The 27453-nt window shown below is 41.7% G+C and overlaps 1 protein-coding gene across 1 annotated transcript in view; it reads left to right on the forward strand.

Moving 5' to 3' along the window:
- The window catches only part of POLA1 (DNA polymerase alpha 1, catalytic subunit), a 3104727-nt gene that overhangs the window by 2093033 nt on the left and 984241 nt on the right, over nucleotides 1–27453 (forward strand). Inside the window, exon 34 of the mRNA XM_044072304.1 lies at nucleotides 1359–1490. Within this exon, the coding sequence (XP_043928239.1) occupies nucleotides 1359–1490 (132 nt within the window). The remainder of the gene's footprint in view (nucleotides 1–1358; nucleotides 1491–27453) is intronic.

The following is a 27453-nucleotide window of genomic DNA, read 5'->3' on the forward strand; positions in this document are numbered from 1 at the left end:
ATAAATTCCTTCAACTCTTTATTAATTATTGTCTACAAATTATTTGGTTGCTAAAAAAAATATGCCTGATCTGTATATAAAAAAACAAGGAAACTAAAAATATTTTCCCTGCTTGTATATTACTATCCATATCCATACACAAAAGCTTCTGGTCTCTCAGTTTTGTATTATCTTTTGTTAGTGCCTCACATATCCTTAGCTGCCATAATAGAATCTTTTTTTAATCCACATACATAAATACTTCATCTCGTGTCCCCATAATTATGGGTATTGCTGAACCGATGCATGTGCTGGTGCATTGTTCACTGTAGAATATTTGTCTTATCTTTGTTAATTTTGTATCCAAAAAAGGCTTGAAACTGTCTCAAAATATTCCATAATACCAAAATATCCTTTGCTAGATTTATCAAGTGCAGAATAATACCTGCAAATAAAGTTTAGTTTTCTTGAGTACTATGCCATTTGTATTCTCGAGCCATCATGAGATGAAAAGATTGTTGAAAAAAAAAAAAAAAACAACTTTAAAGTGCACTTGAGAGTGTATAAAAAGCCACGGATTCTTGAAAAGGATAGAGTAAGACGAAATCTGAGAAAAGGAAGAAAAAAGTAATGTGCATTGGGGATTACTGGAGGATGTGGGGGGGGGGGTTCTATGGAGTCCTTTCCCTGTGACACTATTTCACCTAAGGTTAGCCATGTACATAGGGTTGTTGTAATGTATCATGATTGCAGCTAAATGTCAGTCACTGTGAATTGTGTCCCTTTGTGAGATGTGACAACAGTTCTGTACATATGCTTGTCATAACATAAGAGGCAATGGTAGCTACAGTTCGATCTGTGTGTACTAATACTGAAACATGAGTTTAAAGGTTGTGTAGGAATGGTTGTAGTGACGGAGTGATACTTTGAGTGGAAATGTTCAAGGTCCCCCATCTTGACACTTGCTAGGGGCTCCTAAAATGCTAACACCAGCCCTGACTGGGACCATCTTTGACCTCTGACATACTTTAGCGCAGCTCTTTATGATTGCTGCAGTTTATGATGATCTGTTGTGTATAACGGGCTATTTTGTCCTGTTGAAGCTGCCTCATTTTGGATATTTTGTTTCATTTATCAGTAAGGATTGTTGAGTATCCCAGCTTTCATTTATTTTTATTCTCTCTCTAACCAATATGGAGAGTTAATTATGCCCCGTTTATTATTATAGTTATTATTATTATTTTGAAATGGCTTGCAGTATTGTAGGTTGACTGAAATTTAGGCCATTTGGACTATTCCAGCTGTCTTCCCATAATAAAAGTAAGTATTGGTTCTTTAGAAAGGTCAGGTGTATTGATTTTTTTTTTTTTTACTCCAAGGGTCAAAATACAGAACCAAGTTTGCTTCGTTGCTGTAATGTCGGATGTGATGGTTCACCAGTGAACTTTGTGACACAGATAAGCAACAAACTTATCTTGGATGTACGACGCCACATCAGAAAGTACTACAGTGTGAGTATTCCTATTTTTTTTAGTACACCGAATCAGCACTGTCAGTGAGCTGACATTGGCTGCTCTTTCCATTCCCAGCAGTTGAGGAACATCCTAGCAGTGATGTTTAAAGCCCTCTCAAAACCATATATCTAATTTAATTTAACATGCACACGTGTACATGCATGTATAACAGTAATTCTTACTGCATCACATTCTTACTTGAAGGCAATGTTTTTATTCCTTAAATCTTTGTATTTGCAAAATATAGTTGAAGTTCTGCCACCTGTTTTAGCTAATGAACTTTGTCATAATAACCTTAAGTTCTGAAAATGTACATCTTGAATGACATTTTCAAATGGACAAAGGAAGACCATTGAAATTGCTGAAAATAATGAGCCTTGTATGAATTGGCCTGCTGCGAATTTTGTGTAATAAGTGTGCTTCACCAGTAACTTTACAATGTACTCTGAACATGTAATGGCAAACTTTACTCACAGCATTGTGATCACAGTTCTTAATCTGTAGTATTATGCACAGATATGCCTAATGAAGTACATTGGAGGCTGTATCGAATTCACTTCCTACAACAGAAGCTGAATGCACTCTGACCCTCACACTGATATACCTGTTGGGTAGCCTTTAACTAATTTGGGGAATAAAGAAAATAATTGTAAAATTTTAATCTAATTTCATACAGGTTAAAATTTAATAAAACAATGTTTCATTAAATATATTGATTTTGTTACTGTAAATTACATAAAATGTTAACAGCTGCTGAAGATTTGTTAAACCTGACTTGTATTTAGAAGTGCATTTGCTGTCCTTGTAAATGTCTGGGTGCTATAGACTGCAAATGAGGTTCATTATTGGTAGTAAACAAGATTTTACTTAGTCTATAAGGGTGCTCACTTAATAGTTTGGGACAGTTTTTATACCAATGTAAAAACATTAAATTGGTGATTAATTACTTTAAAGAAGTTGCCATAAGCTTTTAAGATGATTAATGGCAATATTTTCTTTCCCTGTAGCAGAGTGTTGTTTTCATGGCTTGAATTCCCAAATATGTTAAAGCTGTAGACCAGCATACTAAAAAAGTTTTAGAGTGTTCCATTATAATGAAGTACAGGTGTATAAGGCCATATACACCCATTCTCCATTATAATGAGGCACAGGTATATATGGCCTTTTAGTAAGCGTGAATCTCTTTAGTGCCCATCATCCAGATGAGATGGAACATTTGTGAAAAGTGCTAGCATAAAAGCTAAGTTTGTGTTAGTCCACTTCCCCTAACTTTATTGTGAAGAGAGTACAATGACATTAGGGTGTGTGTGTGAAATTTGCAAAAATCAAGACTGGACATACTTATTTTTAGGAAATATGCTAAGCATTGAAGGTTCACTTTTAAATCTGCTTGGAAGGTATTAATGTCCTATATTACACTGGTACACTGTTACAGCTGTAAATGGACATGTATCTCTACAATCATGTCGATGCGCATGTCTTACTTTTGAGCAGCCCACCACTAGGTAGCACCATTTTACAACAGATTATTAAGGCAGTTCAATGGATCTGCCCCAACATTACAGTTGTAAACTGCTAGTGTCACTGATGCAGAAGTATCTTTGGAGAGGGCCTGGTGCAATTTTCACTTTTGTCTGCTTTTCGTACTGTTTGCAGAAACTGGGCATTGATCATAGGAGGTGGCAAGAAAAGATTCTCACCCATGTTGTCATTTTGCCTTGTGCCCGACAGTTATGCTAAATACTGCTGTTTAATTAAACCACCTAAGCTTGACTTTAAAAGCCCCTTTCCCCAAGCTGAAATACTGTTGAGAAAAAGGAAAAGAAAAAAATCCTAAGAGCACATTTCTTCCCTCCTCCTCTTCAGCTAAACATTTTTTATCATAGGTAGAGCAAACAATATCAAAGCCTTGGTAAAGGATAGGCTCATAAACACCAACAATCCAAGAAGAAAAAAAATTTGAATGAGCCACTCCACCACACCTTTCAGGTCGGTAAAAATGCACTCAGTCTGATGAAGCGGTACTAGAAACCGTGAAAGCGCTTACTGTTTATTCAGCATTGTTCAACATTTCGTTGGAGCATTAAAGTGCATTTTTACAGACCTGAAAGGTGTGGTGGAGTGGCTCATTCATATTTTTTTTTCTTCATGGATTTTTTTATCATAGGTTGTGTTTGCTTGGATGAACTTTGAGTTTTATTTTTGTTTTTGATTCTACTCCACAACATTGAAGATTTCTTCAAATAGGAAATGTAGATTCCTTAATGATGCAAACTGTCTTCCTGGGAAGAAACTTTAGCCCCTCTCATTGCCTTGATCCAAGACACTGTACACCCTTAAATATTTTTATGACTTTCTGTTGAAGGATTTCTCACAAATCATCCTGTGTTTACTATACAAACCATTGCACTCCTTTGTTTTCAGTAATGTCATCATTTCATATGATCATAGTGCTGTTGAAACGGCCATTAAAGGTGTTTTCAGGGGATGCCTTCAACAGTTTGAAGACTTTATTACAAACATTTGTGTGAATATGATGGTAAAGTAGACTTCATATAGAGCAAAAGAGAAGAGGCTCTGAGCAAGAGAAGTAAAAATCCTCAAACATGTCTTTGAAAAAAATTGAGGGTGATTGACTGGATTAAGCACAGTCACTCACATCCTCTTTCTTTGACTAATTGTCACAGAGTGTGTACACTACTACTGAAAGTTTTCCAAGAAAGTCAGTAGTCTACCTTTTCATTTATGATTCAGTTGGATAGATCTTTGGGAGAAAAGGGTCTAAGCCTCTCTTGGTTTTCAAGTCAGGAATACTTGTATCATATGGCCTGGCATAGTTGTATTTGTTTTAAACAGATTGAATCATTCCCAGACTGCTTTGATGGAGAATCTATATGTAAATTGTCTGGTTAATTTAATTGTTGCACACATATTTGAGTCCATTTATGAATATGCTGAGACTTGAAGTAAATTAACAGGCATATGGTTTGCCCTTAGTGTAGCCTGTGGATATCTGGGTTCTTCACTGACCTGTTACATTTGTGACCCATTTACATGTCAGCTAGCCTTTTAGTTCTACAGTATGAAAAAAAATGTTAGAACTGAAGCAATCCAGATATGTGATCTGTCTATCCATGAGCTGTACCACCATAAGATGTCCAAGCTCCCAGAATCCAAGAGGATAGTCTTCTCTTTCTGCCACTCCAGTAATTTAATTCCGGTATTGGTACTTGTAGAGTGTGTATGACATTGGCTGTGTTTCTGTAGCACTGTAGCATTTGCAAAGCTTCTAGGTGATTCCTTAGATTTTTTTGTCACTTAATTTGATTGAGAGCTAATGTAGTTTGCAGTATATAAGTGTCTATTCTTGCAGCTTATTTTGAAAGTGAGACATTATCCACGCTCTGCTGGTTATGTTATGAAGATTTTTTTCCTAGTTATTTCATTGCAGGTATGCTAGTTTCATGGAGCACTGTGATCTGTGCCCTGGAGGATCAGGTCAGGAATGTTGGGAGTGAGTGGTCAGTGCCATATCACCTATCAAGGGAAAAGGGATATAGCTTGGTCTGCTACAATTCAAACACCCAGCGGAGGCTGGATGCTACACAGATGCAGAGGAAGAGCATAAGCGCAGACTGAGTATTATGTACTGTAGCCAGGGTTGATGTATGCTATCAGAGCATTTTAGTGACCCTAGTGCTTTTCCCTGAATGACCGACATTGGCATTTGTATCACCATGAAGACTGCTGAACTCCAAATGTGCATGTCTGTCTGTGCTTCACCACCTTACTAATACCAAGCCCATATCCCAGGTCTGTCTGTCTTTTGGTGCCTGCAGGCTTCTGCTTGATAGGGGTGGAACACCAGACCAGGACCTCACTTTCCCTCCCCTCAGAATAGGAGAACTGATATTGGTTGTTCACTCCTTTATACATCATCTCATGTGCTGGTAGTTTAACTATTGTCATTTCTATCATCATCAGGGCTTTACCCCTGTAAGACGTGGAGCTGGACTGTGTGTTTTCTAGTTTCAGCTGTGAGAAACCATTTTCTGTGAAGATATTACCCTCTTCACCTTTGTCTAGATTAAATTCTACATTATTTACTTTAATTCTTAATCTCTCTTGCTAATACTCTGCCACATTACTTGACTGTTTCTGCTGCATTTTCAGAATTTTACCAACTGTTGTATTAGTACCAGAAACAACTGATAATTCAAGGTACTGTGTTCAGTAATGTAGAACTTCTTTTGAATACACTTGTTTTACTTTTACACTTCTTTGCAGAATAATACTTGACCTGTAGTGCTTATTTAACTTGCTGTTCTCTGCCTGACTATTGCTGATCTTTGCATTTGATTTTGGATTGGAGGTCTTCATTTAAGGTTTGATTACATCTATTTTTTTTATCCTTTTCTTATGTTGCATTTTTGATTTAACTTTTTTTGTTTTTTGGAGTTTTAAGAGGTCTTGGCTAGGGTCAGTTAACAAAGAATTCTTTTGCAGATAGTGAATAATGTTGAGCTAATTAATGGGAATAGCTGAGAAATAGCATTCCTCATTGAACTACAAATATTTAGTGATATCTTTATTTAGCTGTAGTGCTTGTTTGACTTGCTGTTCTCCACCTGACTATTGTTGCTGATCTCTGCATTTGATTTTCCCATTCACTTGCCCTGCTGCTGTTGTGTGTTTAAACTTGGTGGCTTTTGAGTTGCCTACCCCTACTATAAATGATTTTTGAACAGTCCTCTCAGTCTCATCTCATCAGCTCATTCTAGTATGCACATGCACTGAGAGGTCAGGTGGGAAGGTCCTCCCCCCTTAGTCTGTAAAATTTGAATTGTCCACTTTTTCCTACTTTCCCACTTAAAAAATCCACTTTATTCAGCTGCTTTTACTGTATTTGTGTTTCTTATTACCTTTTTGTAGCCTGTTTTTAGTGTTTAGTTGCATTTAATCTGCTGCATTTATTACTGCTTGTTAGCGGCCTGATTACATTGTGACTATTATTTTAAGTCTCTTGGTTCTGATTTAAGCACTTGGGGTCCTTACATAAGGAAGCTTTGTGGTCTACACCCTTGTAACAGGAGAGGATAATCTTTGCCCTTCTGAGCTGGGAATTGCTGTTGTACGTCTTATTGTGCCTTTACTTGATTTGCTAGAGAGTTAGCTTGTTTAAACTTTGAATCTGTGTGCCTGTGGCATTTGGTGACCACGCTACTTGAGAAAAGTGTTTGTGCTGAATATCTGCATTTTTTTTACCTTTTTTTACAGGATTTAGTTAGAATTGCTACTCTCCATGCAGGGGTGCTTAGCAGTGATCTGTATAGTCGCAAATAACTTGCAGTGCAATTCCTCCTTGTAACCTGTGCAGACACCAATCTCTTGCAGTTAGGTTTCCCTTAAAATGCCCTTACTGACTTGACAGTTTTTTTAACTACTGAAGTATCTAGTTCGCGCATAGCTAAGCCTTGCCCATCACATTTTTGTCTTATTGACCTATTCCGTATTTAAATTTCCCTCTCTCCTCCCTACTTAGATCAGTAGCCATGGATATGCACTTCCCGACTGTCTGGCTGAGATGGGTATTTTGAGGCATTGTAGCAATTGCCTCATGTACGCTGACAACCCATTTACTCTTAGAGATGTAAATGTACTTGAACACTGAAGGCAAAAGTCTCATACAACCAAAACTAATCCAATAGAGGTTGAGTTACACCTGCAACATGCCTGCTGCACAGGGTAAAGATCCTACACATAAAACTACTTTTGCTGATGCACTTACAGGTAATCTTCCTAAAGCATTAAGACCTCCAGCACAGCATAATCAAAAATGTGTCCTCAGCCATCACATAAACACCCCATTAAAACACCACCCAGAGCTACACATAGTAACACTGTATCCACTGCCTCTGCTGCTAAGCCCTTAAGGCAATCCAGCACACAGTCAAATTTCATGGTCATTGGTGATTCTGTAGTGAGGAACATTGATGTCCCCCTCACCACACTAAGCAAAGAGTCACAGTTGGCTGCCTTTCTGGGGTAGGATCCATCAGGTCACACAGGCACTCATGTCATTGAACCACAGGTACAAGTATGACTCTTTCATAGTCCATGTGAGTGGTTATGACCTGAGACATACTTCCCTTGACTATTTGAAGCGGGACAGGATTGAACTCTCTGATTGTGTCTCAGACAGGTATGAGCCTAGCACTGAGCAGTATACTACCTTGTCCAAGGATGATGCCATATTACTAACAGAAAATTGTTAATTTTAACAGTTGGCTTAGCTTCTGGTGTCATTCCAAGGGGGTACAATAGTTGATGGTTTGGGAGGGCATGGTTGGCATACCATATTGCTTTGCTCAGGATGGCCTACACTTGTCCCCTCTAGGCTATAGGATATTGGCAAAGACATGTTCCAGCCCCATAGTGCCTTTTTTAGGCAATGCCAAACTTTATAACCTCCTGACTTAACTGAACCTACGAAGGAATATCTGAAGGTGGTACTGCTCAGTGCTAGAAGTCTTAAGAAACTCCCTGCAAGCCTTCCTCTCCCTGGACAATGTAGACATCTGTGTAGTAAGTGAGACATGGTTTAAAGTCATGAGGAGTACCCCAGCAATGCACTGGAGTGAATTAAAAGTGGAGGAGTCTCAGTCTATATTAAAACCAACCTCGCATCCAGACTAGTTAGTGTATGATCCACTGGAACTCATGCATATGCAACTCACCATAAACAGGGTCTCCTACCATATTCTTACACCCTGTACAGCCCCCCTCCATGTCCCAGGAAACACATACTACCTATCTCAATGAACTATAGTCCTACACCATTGAACCCAATGCAATATTCATGGGGGATCTCAACTACCCCTCTGTAGATTGGGAATCCTACACCAGTTCTAACACACAAGCCCAACGATTTAATACCAGCATCCCGGAACAATTGGTCCATTCTCCTATCAGGGGTACAAATATCCTTGACCTTGTACTCACAAACATGGGGGGACAGTATTCCTCAGCCAATGAAATGTGTTCGCTCGTCAGATCTGACCATAAGGCAGTATTGCTTGAAATAAAAATTAGATCAGGAGATCTAGCAAAACCAGAAATATTTAGGAACTATTCCAAGGCTATCCTCTCTCTACTAAGTGATACCTTGGCTAACTTCCAAGCAACCCCAAATCCAGTGAACACCATTGCATATGTTGAGCTGTTTACAAAATCTCTGTGCAGCCATATTGATAAGCTGTACAGAGCGAGCTTTGCAACTGTTTTTATGAATAAAACCAACTCAGAGGACAAGCCACCCTGGTAGAATCACAATATCAATCAGTTATACAGCAAAAGAAAAAAAATCTTGACTAAGCGTAGGCGTAACAAAGCCATACCTACCAAAAGCCCCCAGACCAATCTAAACAGGCAGCTAAGGGGGTTAATTAATACTTCAAAGGCAAAATTTGAAAAAAAATAGCTTCTCAGGCAAAGAACAACCACAAAGCTTTCTACAGCTATGTCTGTAACCTCAGGGCAAATGCACAATAATGTGCAGAACTTCTTGTAAATGGCATCACCCATACTGAAAAGGAGGCCTTTGCCAACCTTTTGGCTGACAGTTTCAGCACAAATTTCTCTCCCCACCCCACTCACCCCCAGTAGTCCAAAGGAAATACAGCATGCCATAATCCCCCCAGTTATTACTAGGGAACAGGTTATCATTGCACATTCCAAGGCCAAAAACACTGCATCGAAGGTCCCCAATGACATCCTGGGATGCTTAATAAATAGCATGAAACATGACCCCTCTGGTCCATTTGAATCACTTTTCAGCTGGAGTCTACAGTCAGGTTTTGGGTCCAAGGAATGGAAGGCGGCTGCAGTCATTCCCCTGCACAAAGAAAGTCCAACTACTTATCCAGGTAACTACATGCCCATAAGTCTGACCAGCCTGATATGCAAGACCATTTAAAGAATCATCATGGAGATGATAAATGGAGACATAGGTAACCCACAAACGTTAGGCCTACCACAGTTCTGCTTTTTTAAAGGAAGGTCATGCCCATTAAATTTGGTGGACTTTTTCGAGACAGTCACCAAAGCATTGGATGAAGGCAAGACTGTGTGCATACAGTTTACTTTGACTTGGCCAAGTCTTTTGATACAATACCCCACTCGGGCATTATAGACATGTTCAGTAATTTAGGTATATTTTTATCCCCTGCTGGATAGCCAGCTGACTCACTGATAGGACCACGTCCACCAAGAGGCGAGTCACTAGCAGAGTCCCCAGGGCTCTGTACTGGGCCCACTCCTTTTTGGCATCTATTTCTCTGAAATGAAAGCAAATGCTTGAAGGGTTGTGGCTGACTTAAGTTTGCAAATAATTGCAAGCTGGGGGGTATCACTGACTCCCCCTGCCGATACTTGCATTCTTCAAGAAGGCCTATCTGTGACTAACAAATGATGCCAAAGCCATGTTCTTAAACTCATTGCTAAGAAATGCATAATTGTACCGTTTGGAAGTCAACCATCCCAGCTAATTCTCATGTTGATAATATGCCCCTAAGAGTCGACCCAGTAATCAGTGATCAGGGATCTGGGTACATAAGTAGACAGTAGCCTTCCTTCGACCACCACTTGTATGCAAGGGCATGGCATCTAGGTCTAAAGAGGTCATTATCCCACTATATTCTGCCCTTATCAGACCAGTCATAGAGTACAGTGCTCCCTTTGATATGTACCCGACCAGGCTTATGCAGCAACTAGAGCAACCTCAGAAGTTCCTTACAAAAAAAAAATACAAAGCACATAACAAACCTGCCTTATGCAGACTGCCTTAAAACCCTTTCCTTCTACTCAGTCTTCTGTAGATTGCTGAGAGGTGGTCTCTGCCCGGCTTACAAGGCATCATAAAACCCACACTTATGAGTCTCCTGCATGTTTGCAAGTCAAACAGTACCAGAAATACAAGGTCTAAAGATGTGAATTTTGTTGGTGACTTAAACTGAACATGCTGGAGACAGCTATATGTTCCAGAAACTGCCCCTGCTATGGAACAGTCTTCCCTTCTATGTGAAGCTCAGTTTGGCTATTACCCGCAACCTAGACCAGTGGATGAGAAATAGAAAGGTTACACCAGGCCTGGCACCCATGTCCCTTATGGACAGAGGTAGTTTATAAATGCCTGGCCCTCAGTGTCCTATTTGGATACAGGACATCATCATTCTTTCCGGGAAACTTGGCTAGGCTTAGAAAGGCCCCCTGAGTCGTTAGTCTAGTAACAATCTATGAATCTAGTACATGGATCTCTGCTGTACTAGCTTATGCTGTATGGGTCCTACCCCTCTGCACCAGCCAACTTCTCAAAATTTTGGGAGTCATCCAGAGCTCCAATTGCCAGGACCACAACAAGTTATCCTTTTAAAAGACTGTTGGAGCATCAATTTCTTAAGTAATTTTAGTCTCCAGAGTGCTCATTCAGCGATTTCTGTAATCTGTCAGTCAGCTACGGATATACAACAGCTGGAAAAATCTCCATTGTAGAAAGCCTTCCTAATAGTAGCTATTGGTATGCAGGAAAATTGGCTTTTTTTCTTTGTCAGCATGTGCAGTTTTTGCCAAGAAACAAAGTGAATATGGTCTGTTTCACATTTCAAAAAGCTCTAATGTTAATGCTAGTGTAATTTTTTTGAGAGAAAACGTTTAATTTTTGAATAAAATCTTTCTCAGGTTTGAAAGCTGTGTGTTTTGTGATAGGATGCATTTGTGAGCTACTATTAATGGAAAGAATAAGACCAACTCAAAGGACAAGCCACCCTGGTGGGATCACAATATCAGTCAGTTATACAAAAGAAAAAAATATTGGCCAAGTGTAGGGGAACAAAGCCATACCTACTAAAAGCCCCCTGACCAATCTAAACAGGCAACTAAAAGGGTTATTTACCTCAGAACCATTGTCCTCTGACTCGCCTTGATTTTCAATGTTAGGACTTAAGCCCTCTCTGCTAATTTATGAAACGGTAATCTGTCTCCACTGTTTTTCCTTTCCCAACACCAAAAAAAGAAACTTTGTAAGGAGCTTTTAAAGGTTAAACCAGTTTCCTGTTAGCCCAGCCATGCTAGTTGACACTTCTGTGCTCACTTTCTGTTTCTTGGACCATCAATTTTTTTTCCTGGCCCTCTTGGTGTTGCATTTAAAGACAGCAAAAACAGGGCAGTGGTAGCCATATCCTCTGTCGCTCTAGGGATGCCTTTAGTGGGCAAGGGAGAGCCACTATTGCTACTGTCTGGGAAAGGGGCAGGTGAAGGATCATCACTAGACTGGGGACGTTGGGTTCAGTGTTTCTAAGGATCAAGCTTTTTTCAAGGAGAATGTGCATAGTAAGATACACTTCCAAGCTCTATTACTATTTCTAAGGACAGGGCAAATATACTTGAGTTGCCAAGAAACTGATTGATGCTTTTCCCTCACCTTCTCAAGACTCAGGGAAGAAAAGTAAGTTTTTTTTTTTTTTTTTTTTCTTCTTCATTCTGACAGGAGTCTTCATCAGAAGAGGAGTCAGTATCAAGGGAAGAGGCAGTACTTAGTGTCTTTTCAGTCTAAACATTCTGATTCTGGAGGCAAATATGGCTTCAGATTTCCCTGCTGAAGAAATTTTTTTCAGTTATTTTATCTGATACAAAATGTGTTTTAGCAGGACCAGAAATAAATTTCTATGGCACAGAAATGTATTATGATTTGTTACAGCTACAGATACCGAAAGATGTATCTATCTCCCACCCCCACCTCTGTTTTGGCTGCATTAGAGAATCTTCTCGCTGCATCAAGTCTTCCTAGCGGTCAGCTTTCTGTTATAAGGTACTCCAAACACGCAAGTACAACTTGTCTAATCCTAAAGCAGATCCAGCAGTCTATTCTTTCAAAGTCTGCTTTTACTAACCAGGTTACTGCTACTAAGACCATTCCCTCAGACAAAGATTGGAAAGCAGTGGATAAGTTGTGAAAGAAAATGTGTTCCTCTAGTATTTTTTTAAGATTTTGAACTGCCAAGCATATTTGCTAAAGCTTTTGCAGAAGTTAATGGCTTGCCTTTCCTCCTCCTAAGGTAAACAATTCATTAAATGCCTGTGACACAACTGTGTCTCTGGTGACTAAGAATGCTTTAAAATGTGCTGATGATGTTGCTGACTCTGCCAGAGCTGCTTGACTTTATTTTCAAAATCTTCCTGATGATGATAAATCTGAGATCTCTGTTTGCCCTTCTGCAGCTGAAGTACTTAAGAAGTGTGATGACAGGAAAACTAATTCAAGGAATGACTCAGATTTTTCAGCCTTCCTTTAACCGACCAATTAATAGTTTTAGCTGCTTTTCAGCTCCATTTGCCAATAAACAGTTTAAGCATCATGGAGCTAGTAATTAGGGTTTCAAAAATAGTGGAAAGGAAATTCCAAATGGGAAGGAAAAGCCTCCAAAACTCAAGGACAGTCCTCTGTCAGCATGACTATCTGCTTGTTCAGATCACTCCTCTACACTATCACCACCTCCCTAGTAACCTTTACATATCCCTGAGACTTCATCTTCCCTTTTGACAACAGGCATTCTCAGGCAATTGGGTTCTAAGTAAACTGCAAAGGGGGTATTCTTGGCAGTAGGAGTCTCTGCCGTCTTTCAGGGAATTCTGTATTGCCCAAGAATTCACACTTCTCTTATTATTTCACTTCTGCAAGTTTTGTTTTTCCACATCTTTATTCAGTTACCTCTTAGTATGTAAGCACACATACATTAATGGAAAGCAAAACATTTTAACATTTATGTTTCTGCATTATACATGTTTTTCTTTCTTTTTAACAGTTAATGTGAGAGTGTTCAATCTCGCCGTTTGTTCTTACACATGGGTTCGGAGCCGATCCTTGGCTCCGTGTCGGCCGCTTGCAAGCTCTGCATCGAGAAGAAGCTCGAGACAACCTAATACCCACAATCCCCCTCTGCCTTTACCCCAGATCTAGTTTGCCGCTGCAGCGTTCGCATCACTGGGTCGAGCTCGAACAACTAAAGCTAAAATTATGATTTTTTTCTTGTTATTTCTACTTAAATTTCTTCTATAAACTTTGTTTAGTGACTAAGTGTGTGTGTGTGGTACGGTTGAGGAATTCTCGGTTCCGTTTAAGTTTAATTTTAAACTTATTAGAGTTTCCCTCAGGGCCTACCACCCCTTTCTGATTTGACAACTGGATAGACATTTTCTCTTTAACTGGATTTGACAATTTCACCGGATTTGACTTACTACCTGGACTTGACTTCTCATTTTTTTTCCACATTTAGTTTAAGATGTCTGAGAAGACTAAATCTGGATTTAAGCGTTGCCAATGTGGGCAAAAAATGTCAATTACTGACAATCATAGTTCCTGCGTCTACTGTCTTGGCCCTCTCCATCTGCAAGAAGACTGCTCTATTTGTCATTCTTTCAGTGGGAGGGTCATGACAGATAGGCGCAGGAAACTCATGGATAGGGGTTTATTGAAACCTTCCTTTCAAGAGGCTCTGGATGCTTCAGACCAGGCATCCAAGTCCTCGAAGGAATCGAAGACGTCGGAGCCCAAGTCATCGGCTCCGAGCTCTTCGGTTAAGGTTCGATCACCGGTTCCACAGACCTCGGGGCCGAGTGTTCAACTGTTGTCAGTGTCCGAGCCTCGAGTCTTGGAACCGGTGACGGAGCTCCCTCCCCCGAAACTGTTGAGGTCGGCTCCGTCTTCGATTCCTTCGACCGTTCTTCCAGGCCCCTCTCCGACACCGATGTTGACCGCGTGGTGCAGAAATTACTGGAGAATACGGCCTTATCCAAACTCATCTCAGTTTCCACCCAATTGGTGTCGAGACTTGAAGGCCTTCCATTATCTCCATCTGTTCCTCCTCCGAGACCTGTCCAGTCTTTGGAGCCGGAAGAGGCTGATCTACTGATTGTGGAGCCCTCGGTGCCAGAACCGTCCTTTTCTCAGTCGGCTCCGTTCACCTCGACTCCGTCGGATCCGGTACCGGAGTCTCGGAGCCGAAGATCCATCCTTGGTTCCGGGACCGAGAGTCGAACCGATGTTTCGGTTCCGACTCTCCCTCTCGGGGCCTCGGCTCGGATCGACTCGGTTCCGTCCTCGGGGTCGATGCCTTCGGTGCCTGTTTCGGGGATTCTCCCCATTTCTTCGGAACCGGGAGATACCTCGACTCGGGACCCGGGGGCCTTCGATCTCATGAGGAAGGTGTTGTCTACTCAGACAACCACATCAGTAGAAGCATCCTCTCCTCCCCATAAAGGACCGTTATCCTCCTCTGCACCAACGGTCACATCCAAGCGTCGAGCCACCCCTGGAGGGTGCCCCCTCTTCCTCGGAGGCTTCTTCGGATCCTCCCCCCGAAGAAGTCCCTAGGAAAAGATTGTGTAAGAGGAGACACTTAGATTCTCCACAAGAATCATTGACATCGGACACTGACTTGGATGAGTCAGAAAGGTCCCCAAAGTCACCTTCAGAGGATGTCTCTTTTGCTGACATCTTGGAGATCCTAAAACAGAGAGGTGATTGGCAGTCCCTTCCCCCTTCTGAGGATGAGTCAGTCTTGCTGAAGGCATTTGGTGCTCGCCCTTCCTCCTCCTGGGTCACTCCGCCCTTCGATGAGTTAATGGAGCTGATTGCTCGAAGGGCGTGGGAGACACCTGACACGGTGGAACCAGTCCCTAGAAAGCCTAATAAGTATATTACTGCACCCCAAAACAAGGCTTACCTCACAAAGGGAGTTCCAGTGGACGCTATGGTGGTGGCAGCGGCCACGAAAAAGGAGATGTCGGAATCTTCCTCATCTGTCCATCCGCCTAACAAAGATTCTAGGACTATGGACAGGTACGGGAAGCGCATTTTTAGTTCAGCGGCTTTTTCTATGCGATCCCTGAACTATTTGACCCACTTTACACGTCTACAGAGGGATCTAATCAAAGAGTTGGGAGATACCCTCCAGGGTACTACAGATGCTGCTGTTTCAGAGAAAGTTACAGCACATCTCAATACCCTTACATCCATTGTTAACTCATCCATGAGGCTGATCTCATACGCAGCCGAAGGATCGAGTAGGGCAGCAGCTTCAGCGATTGCTCTTCGTAGACAATCCTGGATGCGCTTATGTTCATTTGGAAGCCTTAAAGTCTTCCTTTACTAACGCCCCATTTGATGGTGCCACTCTCTTTGGCCCCAAAGTAAAGGAGACCCTTACCCGGTGTGAACAGGAGGGAAAGACTCTGTCTGCTGTCGGAGTCCGTTTTCCACCCCATCCAGACCGTACCCCAAAGGGCAACGCGGTGGGAAAATGTGGTTTGAAAACCCCAAGGATCTTTCCCAGGCACGGGGTGATGCCCCTCTAGAGGCAGAGGAGGGGCAGAGGTGGAAGACGCCGCCCTGGCGGCAGAGGGGGTCCGCAAAACCAAGGTGACAGGGATACACCCCCTGGAAAACCTTTCCAGCACTCCTGAGAGGAGGCCCGACTGTCCTGCTCTGGAGGCAGTCGGGGGTCGCTTAGCTTTATACCCTCAGGCCTGGCAGAATCTTACTACAGACAACTGGGTAAAAAGCGTGGTTACCAGAGGTTACAGAATACCCTTTCTATCCACTCCCATTCCAAAGAGAAGACTCCCAGATGTGCCGCCCCATCTGCGAGATCCAGCAGCTATAGAAATTTCAAAGCTGCTAGAAAAAAGAGTCATCCAACCAGTCCCAGCGGACCAAATAGGATTCAGAACTTACTCAAGGTTCTTTTAGTTCCAAAGAAGACAGGGGACTGGAGGCCGATTCTGGACCTAAGCAACCTCAACACCTTCGTCAAGAAAGAAAAGTTCCGAATGGTCACGCTTCAATCGATCCTACCATTCTTACAGAAGGACGACTGGATGTGCTCAATAGATCTGAAGGACGCATACTACCACATCAAAATGGCCAGGGCGTCCAGAAATCATTTGCGCTTCCGGCTGGGAGCCAGTCACTATCAGTTTCGAGCCCTGCCCTTTGGTCTGACCTCAGCCCCCAGGGTTTTCACCAAATGCATGGCAGTGGTAGCGTCTCATCTGAGACGCCTAGGATTCCAGGTGTTTCCGTATCTGGACGACTGGCTCCTTTCTGCCACCACCCGGCGTCAACTGATACAGGCCAGGGATTACACTCTACAACTTTGTGTTCACCTCGGAATTTCCGTAAATTTCGAAAAATCTTTACTACAGCCATCACAGCATATCTTATTCATAGGAGCGGAATTAGATACGCATCATTTAATTCTAAGGCTCCCTCCAGAAAGGATAGCCTCACTACAAAGTCAAATATCTCTCCTTCTGTCATCCAGAAAATCCCCAGCAAAACTGGTTCTGAAGGTCTTGGGTCTCATGGCAGCTTCTCTCATTGCGATACCATTGGGAAGACTGCACATGAGAGTTCTACAATGGCTACTGTTTGCACAATGGTCGTTCCAGCAGCTACCTCTGACACACGAAATTCTGATTACAAACACATGCAAATCACATCTAGCCTGGTGGCTTCAGACTTGCAACCTTTCCAGCGGAAGACCATTTGTGCTACCCACGACAGCTACGGTAACCACGGACGCTTCCCTGATAGGGTGGGGGGGCATCTTTCAGGGACAGACAGTCCAAGGCGAATGGACCAATTTAGAGTACAATCTGCACATCAATGTTCTAGAGTTGAGGGCAGTGTTTCTAGCGTTGCAACACTTTGCTCCCCTTCTTCCTCTAGGGACTATTGCAGTTCAGACAGACAACATGTCTGTAGTCTGGTACATAAACAAGCAAGGGGGAACCAGGTCTTATCAGCTATGCAGAGAGGCCATGAGAATTTGGCAATGGGCGGAGTCCACGTGTCGCTTTCTGATCGCAACGCACATCCCGGGGTCATCCAACGTCATAGCAGACAGGCTGAGCAGAGCAATCCTGTTGCCTCACGAGTGGTCCCTCAGTCAGTTGCGAAGAAGATTTTTCGCAAGTGGGACCAGCCTTCCTGCGATCTTTTTGCGTCTCCAATGAACGCCAAATGCAGGAGCTACTTTGCCCTATTACCCCCTCCAGGGGAAGTCCCCAGGGACGCGCTGGTGCACGATTGGCCCCCGGGTCTCCTGTACGCTTTTCCTCCCTTTCCCCTGATTGCAAAGTTTCTGCAGAAAGCCAACAACCTACAAAGGACGATAATCCTCATTGCCCCATTCTGGCCTCGTCAAATTTGGTTCCCCTTTCTTTTGCAACACCGCATTCGGGGACCTTGGATCCTGGACCCAGAGCCAGGTCTACTGACTCACTCGTCAGGGGTTCCTCACCCCTCTCTCGAATCACTCCATCTAGCAGCTTGGCTGCTCCGCTTCCCTTTTTAGCCAGGTCTGATTCTCTTACACCGGCAGTTCAGAATATACTAGTGGCTTCTCATAAAGCTTCCACTACAAAGACCTACACTAGTAAATGGAAGCGTTTTGTCTTCTGGGCAAACTCACATCATTTGGACCCTGTCATAGCTCCGTTAAACAAGATCTTGGAGTTTTTAACAGAATTGTTCCATCAAGGAGCTTCTCCTGCCACTTTAAGAGTGCAATTGGCTGCCATTTCCAACTTTCATGTGGAAGAATGTGGGGCACCTATTATGGCTCACAGACTTTGTAAGGCCTTTTTAAAAGGATCTTTCCATATTAGACCACCAGTTAGATCTCCTACATCACCTTGGAATCTGAACCTTTTATTATCCAAATTGATGTTGCCCCCTTTTGAACCAGCCTCCTCTTGTCCATTGAAGTATTTATCGTGGAAAACTCTCTTCTTGGTAGCCATTACATCCGCTAGGCGAGTGTCTGAGCTTCAGGCTCTTTCTATTAAACACCCTTATTTGATCTTTCACTCTGACAGAGTATCTCTTCACACTAATCCATCCTTTCTCCCCAAAGTTTGCTCTATCAATAACATCAATCAGTCCATTGAATTACCTACCTTTTTCAAGAATCACTCTAATAAGTTAGAGTATATGTTACACAAATTGGATGTCCATAGACAACTCAGGTTTTATTTGGATAGAACAAAGGATCACAGGAAATCTGATCAACTTTTTGTAGCCTTTGCTGACAGCAGGAAAGGTGTAGCGGTTACTAAGCGAACTCTTTCCAAATGGCTAACTGATTGTATTATATACGTATATGATTCTTCAAATCAAACTTTATCTGTCAAACCTAAAGGACATTCTACAAGATCAGTGTCTACATCCCTGGCTCATGCAGCTCGCCTACCATTAGACACGATTTGTGCAGCTGCTACTTGGGCTAAACCACATACATTCATCTCTCATTACAAAGTGGACAGGGTTTCTAGGGACAGGGCAACCTTTGGTTCCACTGTGCTCAAGAACGTTCTCCCGTGAGTTCCTCAGGAACATGGAGCTAGGGACGCTACCCATGTGTAAGAACAAACGGCGAGATTGAACACTCTCACATATAGAAGTTATGTCCTTACCATAACGTTCCATGTGGAGTGTTCATCTCGCCTTTGTTCTTACATTCCCACCCTCCCACCCTCAGGAAGAACGTTCAATTTGGTACCTGGTCTGGAGTATTCTGCTTCTGCATTTGCAGTGGTTGTATATGTATGATGTACATGTGTATATATATATTTATACATGATTTCTTGCTTTATGTAATTTTTGGCATGAGTGTGCTCTCTCTGACTGCTGGTTTGCTTGCAAACTAGATCTGAGGTAAAGGCAGAGGGGGATTGTGGGTATTAGGTTGTCTCGAGCTTCTTCTCGATGCAGAGCTTGCAAGCGGCCGACACGGAGCCGAGGATCGGCTCCGAACCCATGTGTAAGAACAAAGGCGAGATGAACACTCCACATGGAATTTTATGGTAAGGACATAACTTCTATTTCACTCTATTACATACATTGTTCAATTTCTGCATTCCCTTAAACCTGTCTTCCTCCTGAACATTATTCTGCATTAATTGGTCCAACAAATTACATTTATTTCTATGTAATTTGTTCCTTCCCATTTCTAAAGATCTCACCTCTAGTTCTTTTAGCTCCTTTATAATATTCAGTACTTCAGTTAGAACGGCTTTAGATTTTGATTTTAATTTTTTTAGTTTTTGGCTGCCAATGATGCAACTTAGTAGGCCAGACCATGCATAAGAAATGCAAATCCTGTCTACCAGCCTAAAATGAATAATTTCCTTAGATACCACCATTTCTCCCTCAACATTTCTGAATGAGCACTCCAGGAAGTATTTAAAATCCAACTCCATTACACTCCCCAAAAACAAAAAAAAATGTTCCTAGTTAACTCTCTTTTTAACCGACAGTGTAAATGGGGAAGATTACTTGAGCAGATGAGGCATCTGACTATTGGATAAGGGAAACCTGTTGGGAGGATGTATCTTAGTAGTTAATAAAGATGTTACAGAGAAAAGATCCAAGGATAGAGGCTTGGTGCCCACTGGTAATAACTTGGAGAAGGGAAGAGTATATAGAGAGACATTTTACAAATTGTTCTATATGAAAAGCAGCTAGTATTGTATTAGGCCAAATGCAGACATTTTAAAGAGTGATTTGGAGTGGAAGACTGTGCTAAAGGCTTTGAACACATCTAAGAATAGAGAAGATACCAAGTTAATATCTATAGCTTTGATATTATCTAAGAAGGCAACAAGGCCAGTTGTGCTATGGTACAGGTGAAAACTGTTGGGTTGGGGTTTGCAGATTTTCATGAAGAAGGTATTGTAAGATTTGCTACACTTTTCTAGAATTTGAGAGGGGAGATGAGCAAGCCATAGGCATAAAGTTTACTTCAGAGGAGTTACCACCTTTGTGAAAAGCTATAATGTAGAATTTTTTCCAGAAAGATGGCACATGGGATTCTTGACTGGATCTATTGATCAAGATGGAGACTGGACAAGCAATGGAAGTAGCGAGCTTTAGCTATTCTGGAGGTAGGCTGTCAGTGGAAGGTGAGCAGGGATTGAGCTTACTGAGTAGGTGTTTTATATGTGAGGTAGAGATGCTTTTTTAAGGAGAAAAGAGGTTTTATTAGAAGTAGGAATCTCATCAGGGATGTCATGAGTTTGCATGGTATTTTGTGTTAGGGTAACAATAGTCTATAAAATGGAAGTTATTTGCAGTTTCACTGGGAGAGCTATCTGGACAGGTGGTTGAGGACAGTAGGAGTTCAAGGGTATACGATTTTAATAGAGGACCACATTTTCTTGTTTATTTGTGGATCTAAGACATTTTAATGAGCAGTAACTTAATTTTAGCAAGGTTGTGGAGGTGCTTAAGTTTGAAGGTGCTCAGTAGATTTGTTGTTCATCATGTTGCTGACTGCTGCAATAGCCTTAGCTATCTGAGTTGTATCCTAATAAGGATGTAACACCCAAACAGCTTCCAAAGCCTCAGGGCACCTTGTATGCCCTAAATTGTCTGGCAGCCTGAGGTAAGCTTACTAAAAGACAAGTCTGGGTGTCAAGCTCTTCAGAGCTTTACTGTTGCCAAAGAGTACACTCCTGAGGGTTTCGAGGAACAACAGTCAGCTTGTGCTGTTCCTTTGCTGGGTATATAAGTTCCCTTTGGAGGGGAGGCTTCCATTCAATATTTTTTGTTTATTACGAATACTTTCCTTTTCAGGAAAGTTATTTCAAAGCTAAGCATTTGTGTTTTAACAGACTTTCATGAGACTGTACTTTTAAACAGGAGCTCTTTTTTTGTCTGTTTAGAGATTAAAGTAACTGAAAGACATTTTTTTGCTGTGGAGAAATTGTATTTATTTTACTTTGTGGGGCTGGCAAAGTGTTTTAAAGTAATTTTTACAGTATATGTCTGAGAAAAAGTGACTTAAAGAATTTTAGTTGTTCCTGCCATTTGCTGCTTGCTTTCTCTGGGAAAGAGGCACTGGTTACCAGTGGAACAATCTGTCAGTCCCACAGTTGGTCCTTCTTACTGCTGCAAAAAAGAAAAAGTTGAGCAAAAGGCTTTTGCCATCACAGCAGGCTAGCAAATTCCCTCAGATGCAGGTGGGGGGGACTCTGCTGTGGCCATTAGTTGTACTACTCATCTTTTATCGTGGATTTCTTTTGTGTACCACCTACTATCACTATGAATTGGGAGTTAGCCAAATTCTCTGCAGCTGTTGGGGTCCCTCAGTGGACAAGGGAGAATCGCCTTTGTCAGCCCTGGTAGAGGGTACAAGGAAGTCTTCCCTCTTTTGTCAGAATGTTGTGCCCATCCCTAGGGAATTGCTGTTGCCATTAATAAAACTGCCGCAATTTTCCTATCAAAAGGAAAACGAAAGCTAAGCATGTATCTACTCCTCAAATTTCCTTAGACAGGAGCAGTTTACTGGGTCTGTTTCATGGTTTAAATCAGACTATTAGTCTTTCTTATACAGTTGTTTCTGGTGAAAGAAAAAGGGATACTTTCTTTCCTGATGAGATTCAAGATTCTGAATCTGGACAGGAGGATGAAACAGGTACTGGGGGTTTTCCTCAGATTTCTAATTCAGAATCAGAGGAGAGCTCAGTTTCTGACTCTCCCTGTGGGGTTTCACTTTGTCTGAAATTATTTCCAACATGTGCTAGTGTTTTCAGTGGAGGACTTCTCCGTCTCTCAGAAAATACTATTGAGCAGTTATAGAAGGAATTTCCAGATCATGCACCCATTCCTTTGGATGATGTGTGTACGACCACCTGCTGACAATCACCTGCTTCTAAAAAGGCAGATTTGATATATAATTTTATTTATTTATTTTATTTTACATTTGTTGTCCAGGCTAGTCCAACTGGATATATGTCCATTTTCAGCAGAGGCCCGGGGAGAAAAGCTCCACATGCAAACATTAATAAGAATAGGTACAAATTAAGCATGTATATCGTATATACATCAAAATGCATTCGATATTAACTACAATACAGAAGATGAGAAATAAAAAGTGTGTTTTGTTAACAGTTTCTTAAAGCTAAAAAGTTGAGAGTACCTAGATACACAAGGAAAGCTAGTTAGTTAAAGCAGAAAAGTTGAGTGTACCTAGATACCCAAGGTAAGCTAGTCAGGATTGCTACAGGGGCAGAGCCAGTGGGTTTTGAGGTGAATTTTGAGTTGGGATTTAAAGCAGGGAGGAGAGGAGATTGCTGTGAGATTATGAGGAAGAGTGTTCCAGGTTTTTCCCTACTGTGTTGGAGAACAAGGATTTGCCGGCTGAGTTATTTGGTTTACTAGTGGGTATAAGTAGTTTGTCGGAGGAACGAAGGCTTTTAAGATTGCAGTAAGGAGTAATAAGAGAAGTGAGAATGGGAGTGTTTGTGGGTTTGTAAAGGATTTTGTGGGCTAAGGAGAGCTGGTGGAATAGAATTAGGTTTTGTAGTTCGAGCCATCGTAGTTGCCTTAAGTTTTGGCAGTGATGTGTTCTAAAAGTAGAGTTAGTGGCAGATCTGGCAATATTGTTGTAGGCAGCAGACAATTTGCTGAGGTTAGTTTTGGACACTGAAGTGTAGATAGGAGAGGCATATAGGAGGGTGGAAATAAGATGGGACTGAGCAATGGAAGTTCTGGCAAGTGGAGTAAGGAATGGTTTAATTCTATAGAGGGAGACTAGTTTTCTGTTAACTAATTTTATAGTATTGTTGATGTGCGTGTCAAAGGTCAGATAGTTGTCTATCTCAACTCCAGGGAGTTTGGTAGTTGGATCGGGTAATATGTTGGTGCCATTATTTGATGTGACACAGAAGTTAAGTGGAGAGGATTTTCGGGTTGGTGAGAAAAGTAATAATTTGTTTTTTTTGGGGTTCAGAATTACGCACCGTTTGAGGAACCACATCTCTACGGTTTTGAAAGTCTTTTGGGTGAGAGTGCAGTACAGAGGGAGATGAGGCAGAACAGATTAAAGTAGAATCATCTGCATATTGTATACAGGTGGCAGGAGAAATGAGTATGAAGATCATTAATGAAAATTGAAAAGAGGAGAGGGCCAAGGATTGAGCCTTGGGGGACTCCTAGAGTAATGGGGAGGTGGTTGGATAAGTTATTGTGCTACCGCACAGCCTGTTGTCAGTTGTGCAGGTAAGAGTGGAACCACTTATTTGAGCTTGTGTCTAGTGCAAATGATTTAAGTAAGTGTAACAGTATTTCATGATTGACCATATCAAAGACTTTGGATAAATCAATAAATATAGCAGAGCTAAGGGTGTTATAGTTCCTATTTTTATTGATGCAGTCTGTGAAGGAGAGGAGGGAGGAGGTGGTGCTATGGTAGGGTCTAAAGCCGTGTTGACAGTTAGCTAGCATATTGTTAATTAACAGGTGATTCAGAAGTTGCTTCTGGACACATTTTTCCATGATTTTAGCAAGAGGGAGAGAGCAAGGCTAGGGGTCGGTAGTTAGAGAGTTCAGTTGACTTTCCACCTTTATGAAGGGGAATAATATGAGATAATTTCCAGAGTGAAGGAATGTAATCTTCTTCAATGGTTTTGTTAATCAGGATGGTGATGGGATAGGTTAATGCATTAGCAGCAACTTTTAGATACAGAGCAGGTAGACGGTCAGCGGATGGAGAGGATGGCTTAAGTTTATGTAGCAGGGAACAAATGAGTGAAGAGGGAACAGGCTGTAGTTGAAATGTGGGAATAGAAGTGTTAGAGGAGGTGGAAAGACAGGAGATATCGGGGAGAGTTGATTGGAAAGAGACTGGACAGTTTCAGTAAAGAAGGTATTAAAGGCATTGGCAGTCTGTTTGGGGTTATCTTGGGAGGTGCCTGCTGGGTTTGGAGTGTCCGAGTGGCCAGGCTTCATGAGATTATTTATTCCTGCCCAGAACTTTTGTGGGTTATGTAGGTTAGCCTGTTGCAAATGGCAGTAGTAGTTTCTTTTATCAAGAATTACTGCTTTTTTTGTAATGTTTCTTATTTGTCTAAAGTTGAGTTGGTCAGTGGGATCTTTAGTACTGCGGTATTTGGACCAGAGTTTATTTTTCAGAATAATCTTTTGCCTTGTGTCCTTTGTTAGCCAAGGGGCGGCTTTTGAGGAAAGTCTGATGGACCTTGTGGGAGCATGTGAGTCGAGAAGAGATAAGAATTTAGAGTTAAAATAAGTCACGGCATCATCCAGTGGGAGGTGTTTAAGAGGAGACCAATTGCAGGACCTAAGTTCAGTTTCAAATCTATCAGGGTTAAAATTTTTGTTTGTTCTAACCATGTTGTATTACGTTAATTAGGGGCATCAGTTTTATGTCTAAGTAAGGGCATGGTCACTTATATCCTCAGGCAGCGTACCTACTGTATATGTTTGGTGGTGGCTATTTATCAGGATCCAGTCTAAAATGCTTTCTTTGTTGCTAGGTTTATTTGTTCTGGTGGGGGAAAGAATAGTTTGTGAAAAAACATGAAGATTTAAGGGGGTGGAAGGGGGTCAGCTGAAGAGCAGGTATTTCAGTCTATATTGACATCCCCAAGGACTATTTTTTCTTGTGGAAAGTGTATGGCCAGCCAGCTAAGGATTTCTTCTAAGGTACTGCTGTTGTTGCCTGGGGTCAGGTATATGCAGATTATATAGATGGATTTGTAGGCATTAATCTGGAGTTTGGATATCAGGATTTTGGCATTACTTTCAGAGGGAGGTTTATCCTGTAAGGCAGTGATTTGCATCCCTGATTTATAGAGGATTGCTACTCCACCACCTTTTTTTACATTACGGTCTAGTCGATGGATGTTGTAGCCAGGGGGAATAATCTCTTTGTCCTGAATTACTGGTTTAAGCCAGGTTTCAGACAAGCAAAAGATGTTGAATGAGTGTACGTCAAGTAGTGCATGAAGGGGGGCAATTTTATTTTTAATACTGCAGATAATAAGGTGAGCTATAGTGAGAGAGTTTGGGGGTTTGGTTAGTATATTTGAGTTAGAGTGAAGAGTGCAAAGAGGGTCTGTAGTTGAAGTGTTGTTTGGGCCTGGGTTGGGTTGAATGTCACCTGCTAGAAGAGAGAGGATTAATCTTTTTAACCAGTTAGAGGGTTTAGGGGAAATGAGTAGGGATTTTCTGTCTTTATGATGGGAGTAGGTAATGTGAACCTTTCTAAGAAATTTTGTAGGGAGTTAGCTGGGAGAAAATATGAAGTTAAAACAGTGATGAGATGAATTTATGGAAGGTAAAGCAATATGTCTGGAGAGAGTATTAGCTTCTGCGAGGGTACAGTGTTCATATGATGTTAGAAAGTAGGGTACAACAAGGAAAGGGAAAATTGAGAATGTGAGAAGTTGTTTTGAATGTGATGATGTTACTAAAGTAGGCATAGTGACAGGAGAGTAGCAAGGAATTAATTTGGGAAGATGAAGAAGAAATAATGACCAGAGGTGATGGATGATGCTTGTGAAAAAGTAGGTGTGGCAGTTGGATGGTTATAAGTAGTTAAGGGGGGAGGGTGTAAGACTGATTGGAGGAATAAAAGTAGGGGGAGTGGTTAAGGAAGTATACGTTTAGGACCAATGGGGGTGGGTGGAAATTGGGGGTGGGGGAGCGGAGTGAGCCCGCAGGGCGAACAGAGCGGGTACAAACAAAAGGAAGGACAACAGTCAGAAAATAATCAGAAAAGCAGCTAATCTAAGGTAAGTGAAGGCGGGTGAAAGGAGTGATAAAAGGGTTAGGCTATGTTCAAACTGAGACTTTAATAAAAAATACGTGTGTGGGAGAAGAGGAAAGGTTCAGAAGCAATGTTACAAACAGCAGGAATATTAGGTAAGATTAACGTAGTGGGGGGAGAGAGATTCAGGTAGAATATTGTTGCAGGGTTAGGGTGCCCTCTAGTGGACACAAAAAAAGAAATACAGAAGAGAGTACTTTGCAGGGGAGAGCTGGGATGAGAAATAAAAGGAAAATTACATTTCTAGGGATTCTTCCAGGCGGCCAGGGATATTATGTGGTGGGCAGGTCAGAAAGGGCCAGGGATATTATGTGGTGGGCAGGTCAGAAAGGGAGAGGGGGCAACTAGTAGTTGGGAGAGTGGGGGAGAGGCTGCTATGTGTCCAGGCTGAACTAGCGACACTGTAGTTGAGGTTACGTAAAACAGAATACAATAATCAACTATAAGTCTAGACGAGGGAACACATACTTTCTAGATTCCTTTTAAATGCAGGGTTCAGAGGTGGGAAGCCCAAATTCTTTGAGGAAAAACAGGGGAAGAGGCAGTGGAAGGTCCTTTATATAGGTTCGTGTTCAACATAACATAACACAACACGATAACATAATTCGACATAAACATATACAATTGTAAAATGTCTAACACAATTCAATATAAATAGGCATTTACAGTTGTAAAACACTTACTGGAGAGACACTGAGCTCCTCATGGGGCCTGTAGCAGAGTGGATCATAGTTTTAAAAATGGTGCCTGTCACAGGTAATATTTATTAACTTTGGGATTGTCTTAAGGTAATAAACAGGGAAGGGGCAGGGGAGAACAAGGGTGTGAGCAGGCAGTTCTTTGTACTGCTGCTAATGAGCCAAAGCAAAGACAAGTTTGTGTTTAAGAAACAATCACAGTTGACCAAGGACTGCTCTGAAACTGTAAGTCATTTCTTAACCATTTCTCAGGTGGAAAAACAGGATAACATTGTATCAGTAGGCTACTGTGGTCTCAGTTTAAATCAACAAACACACAGTATTGATCAGTTATGGATACTATTTGCTAACAGAAGGGAATAAGAGAGAAAGTGGAAGGTGTGTGTGTGTGTGTGTGTGTGTGTGTGTGTGTGTGTGTGTGTGTGTGTGTGTGTGTGTGTGTGTGTGGTGGGGGGGGTGCTTACAAGCCAAAGCAGAGTGCTCTCCAGGGGAAAATGAATATTGGCTCAAACAGTTACTCAATCTTTAAAGTTTTTATACACACTTTCCAAACTTGATCCATCAGCTATAAAT

The sequence above is a fragment of the Protopterus annectens genome, chromosome 5.part0 (assembly GCF_019279795.1).
Source record: "Protopterus annectens isolate FY-2018-M chromosome 5.part0, PAN1.0, whole genome shotgun sequence".
NCBI lineage: Eukaryota > Metazoa > Chordata > Ceratodontiformes > Protopteridae > Protopterus > Protopterus annectens.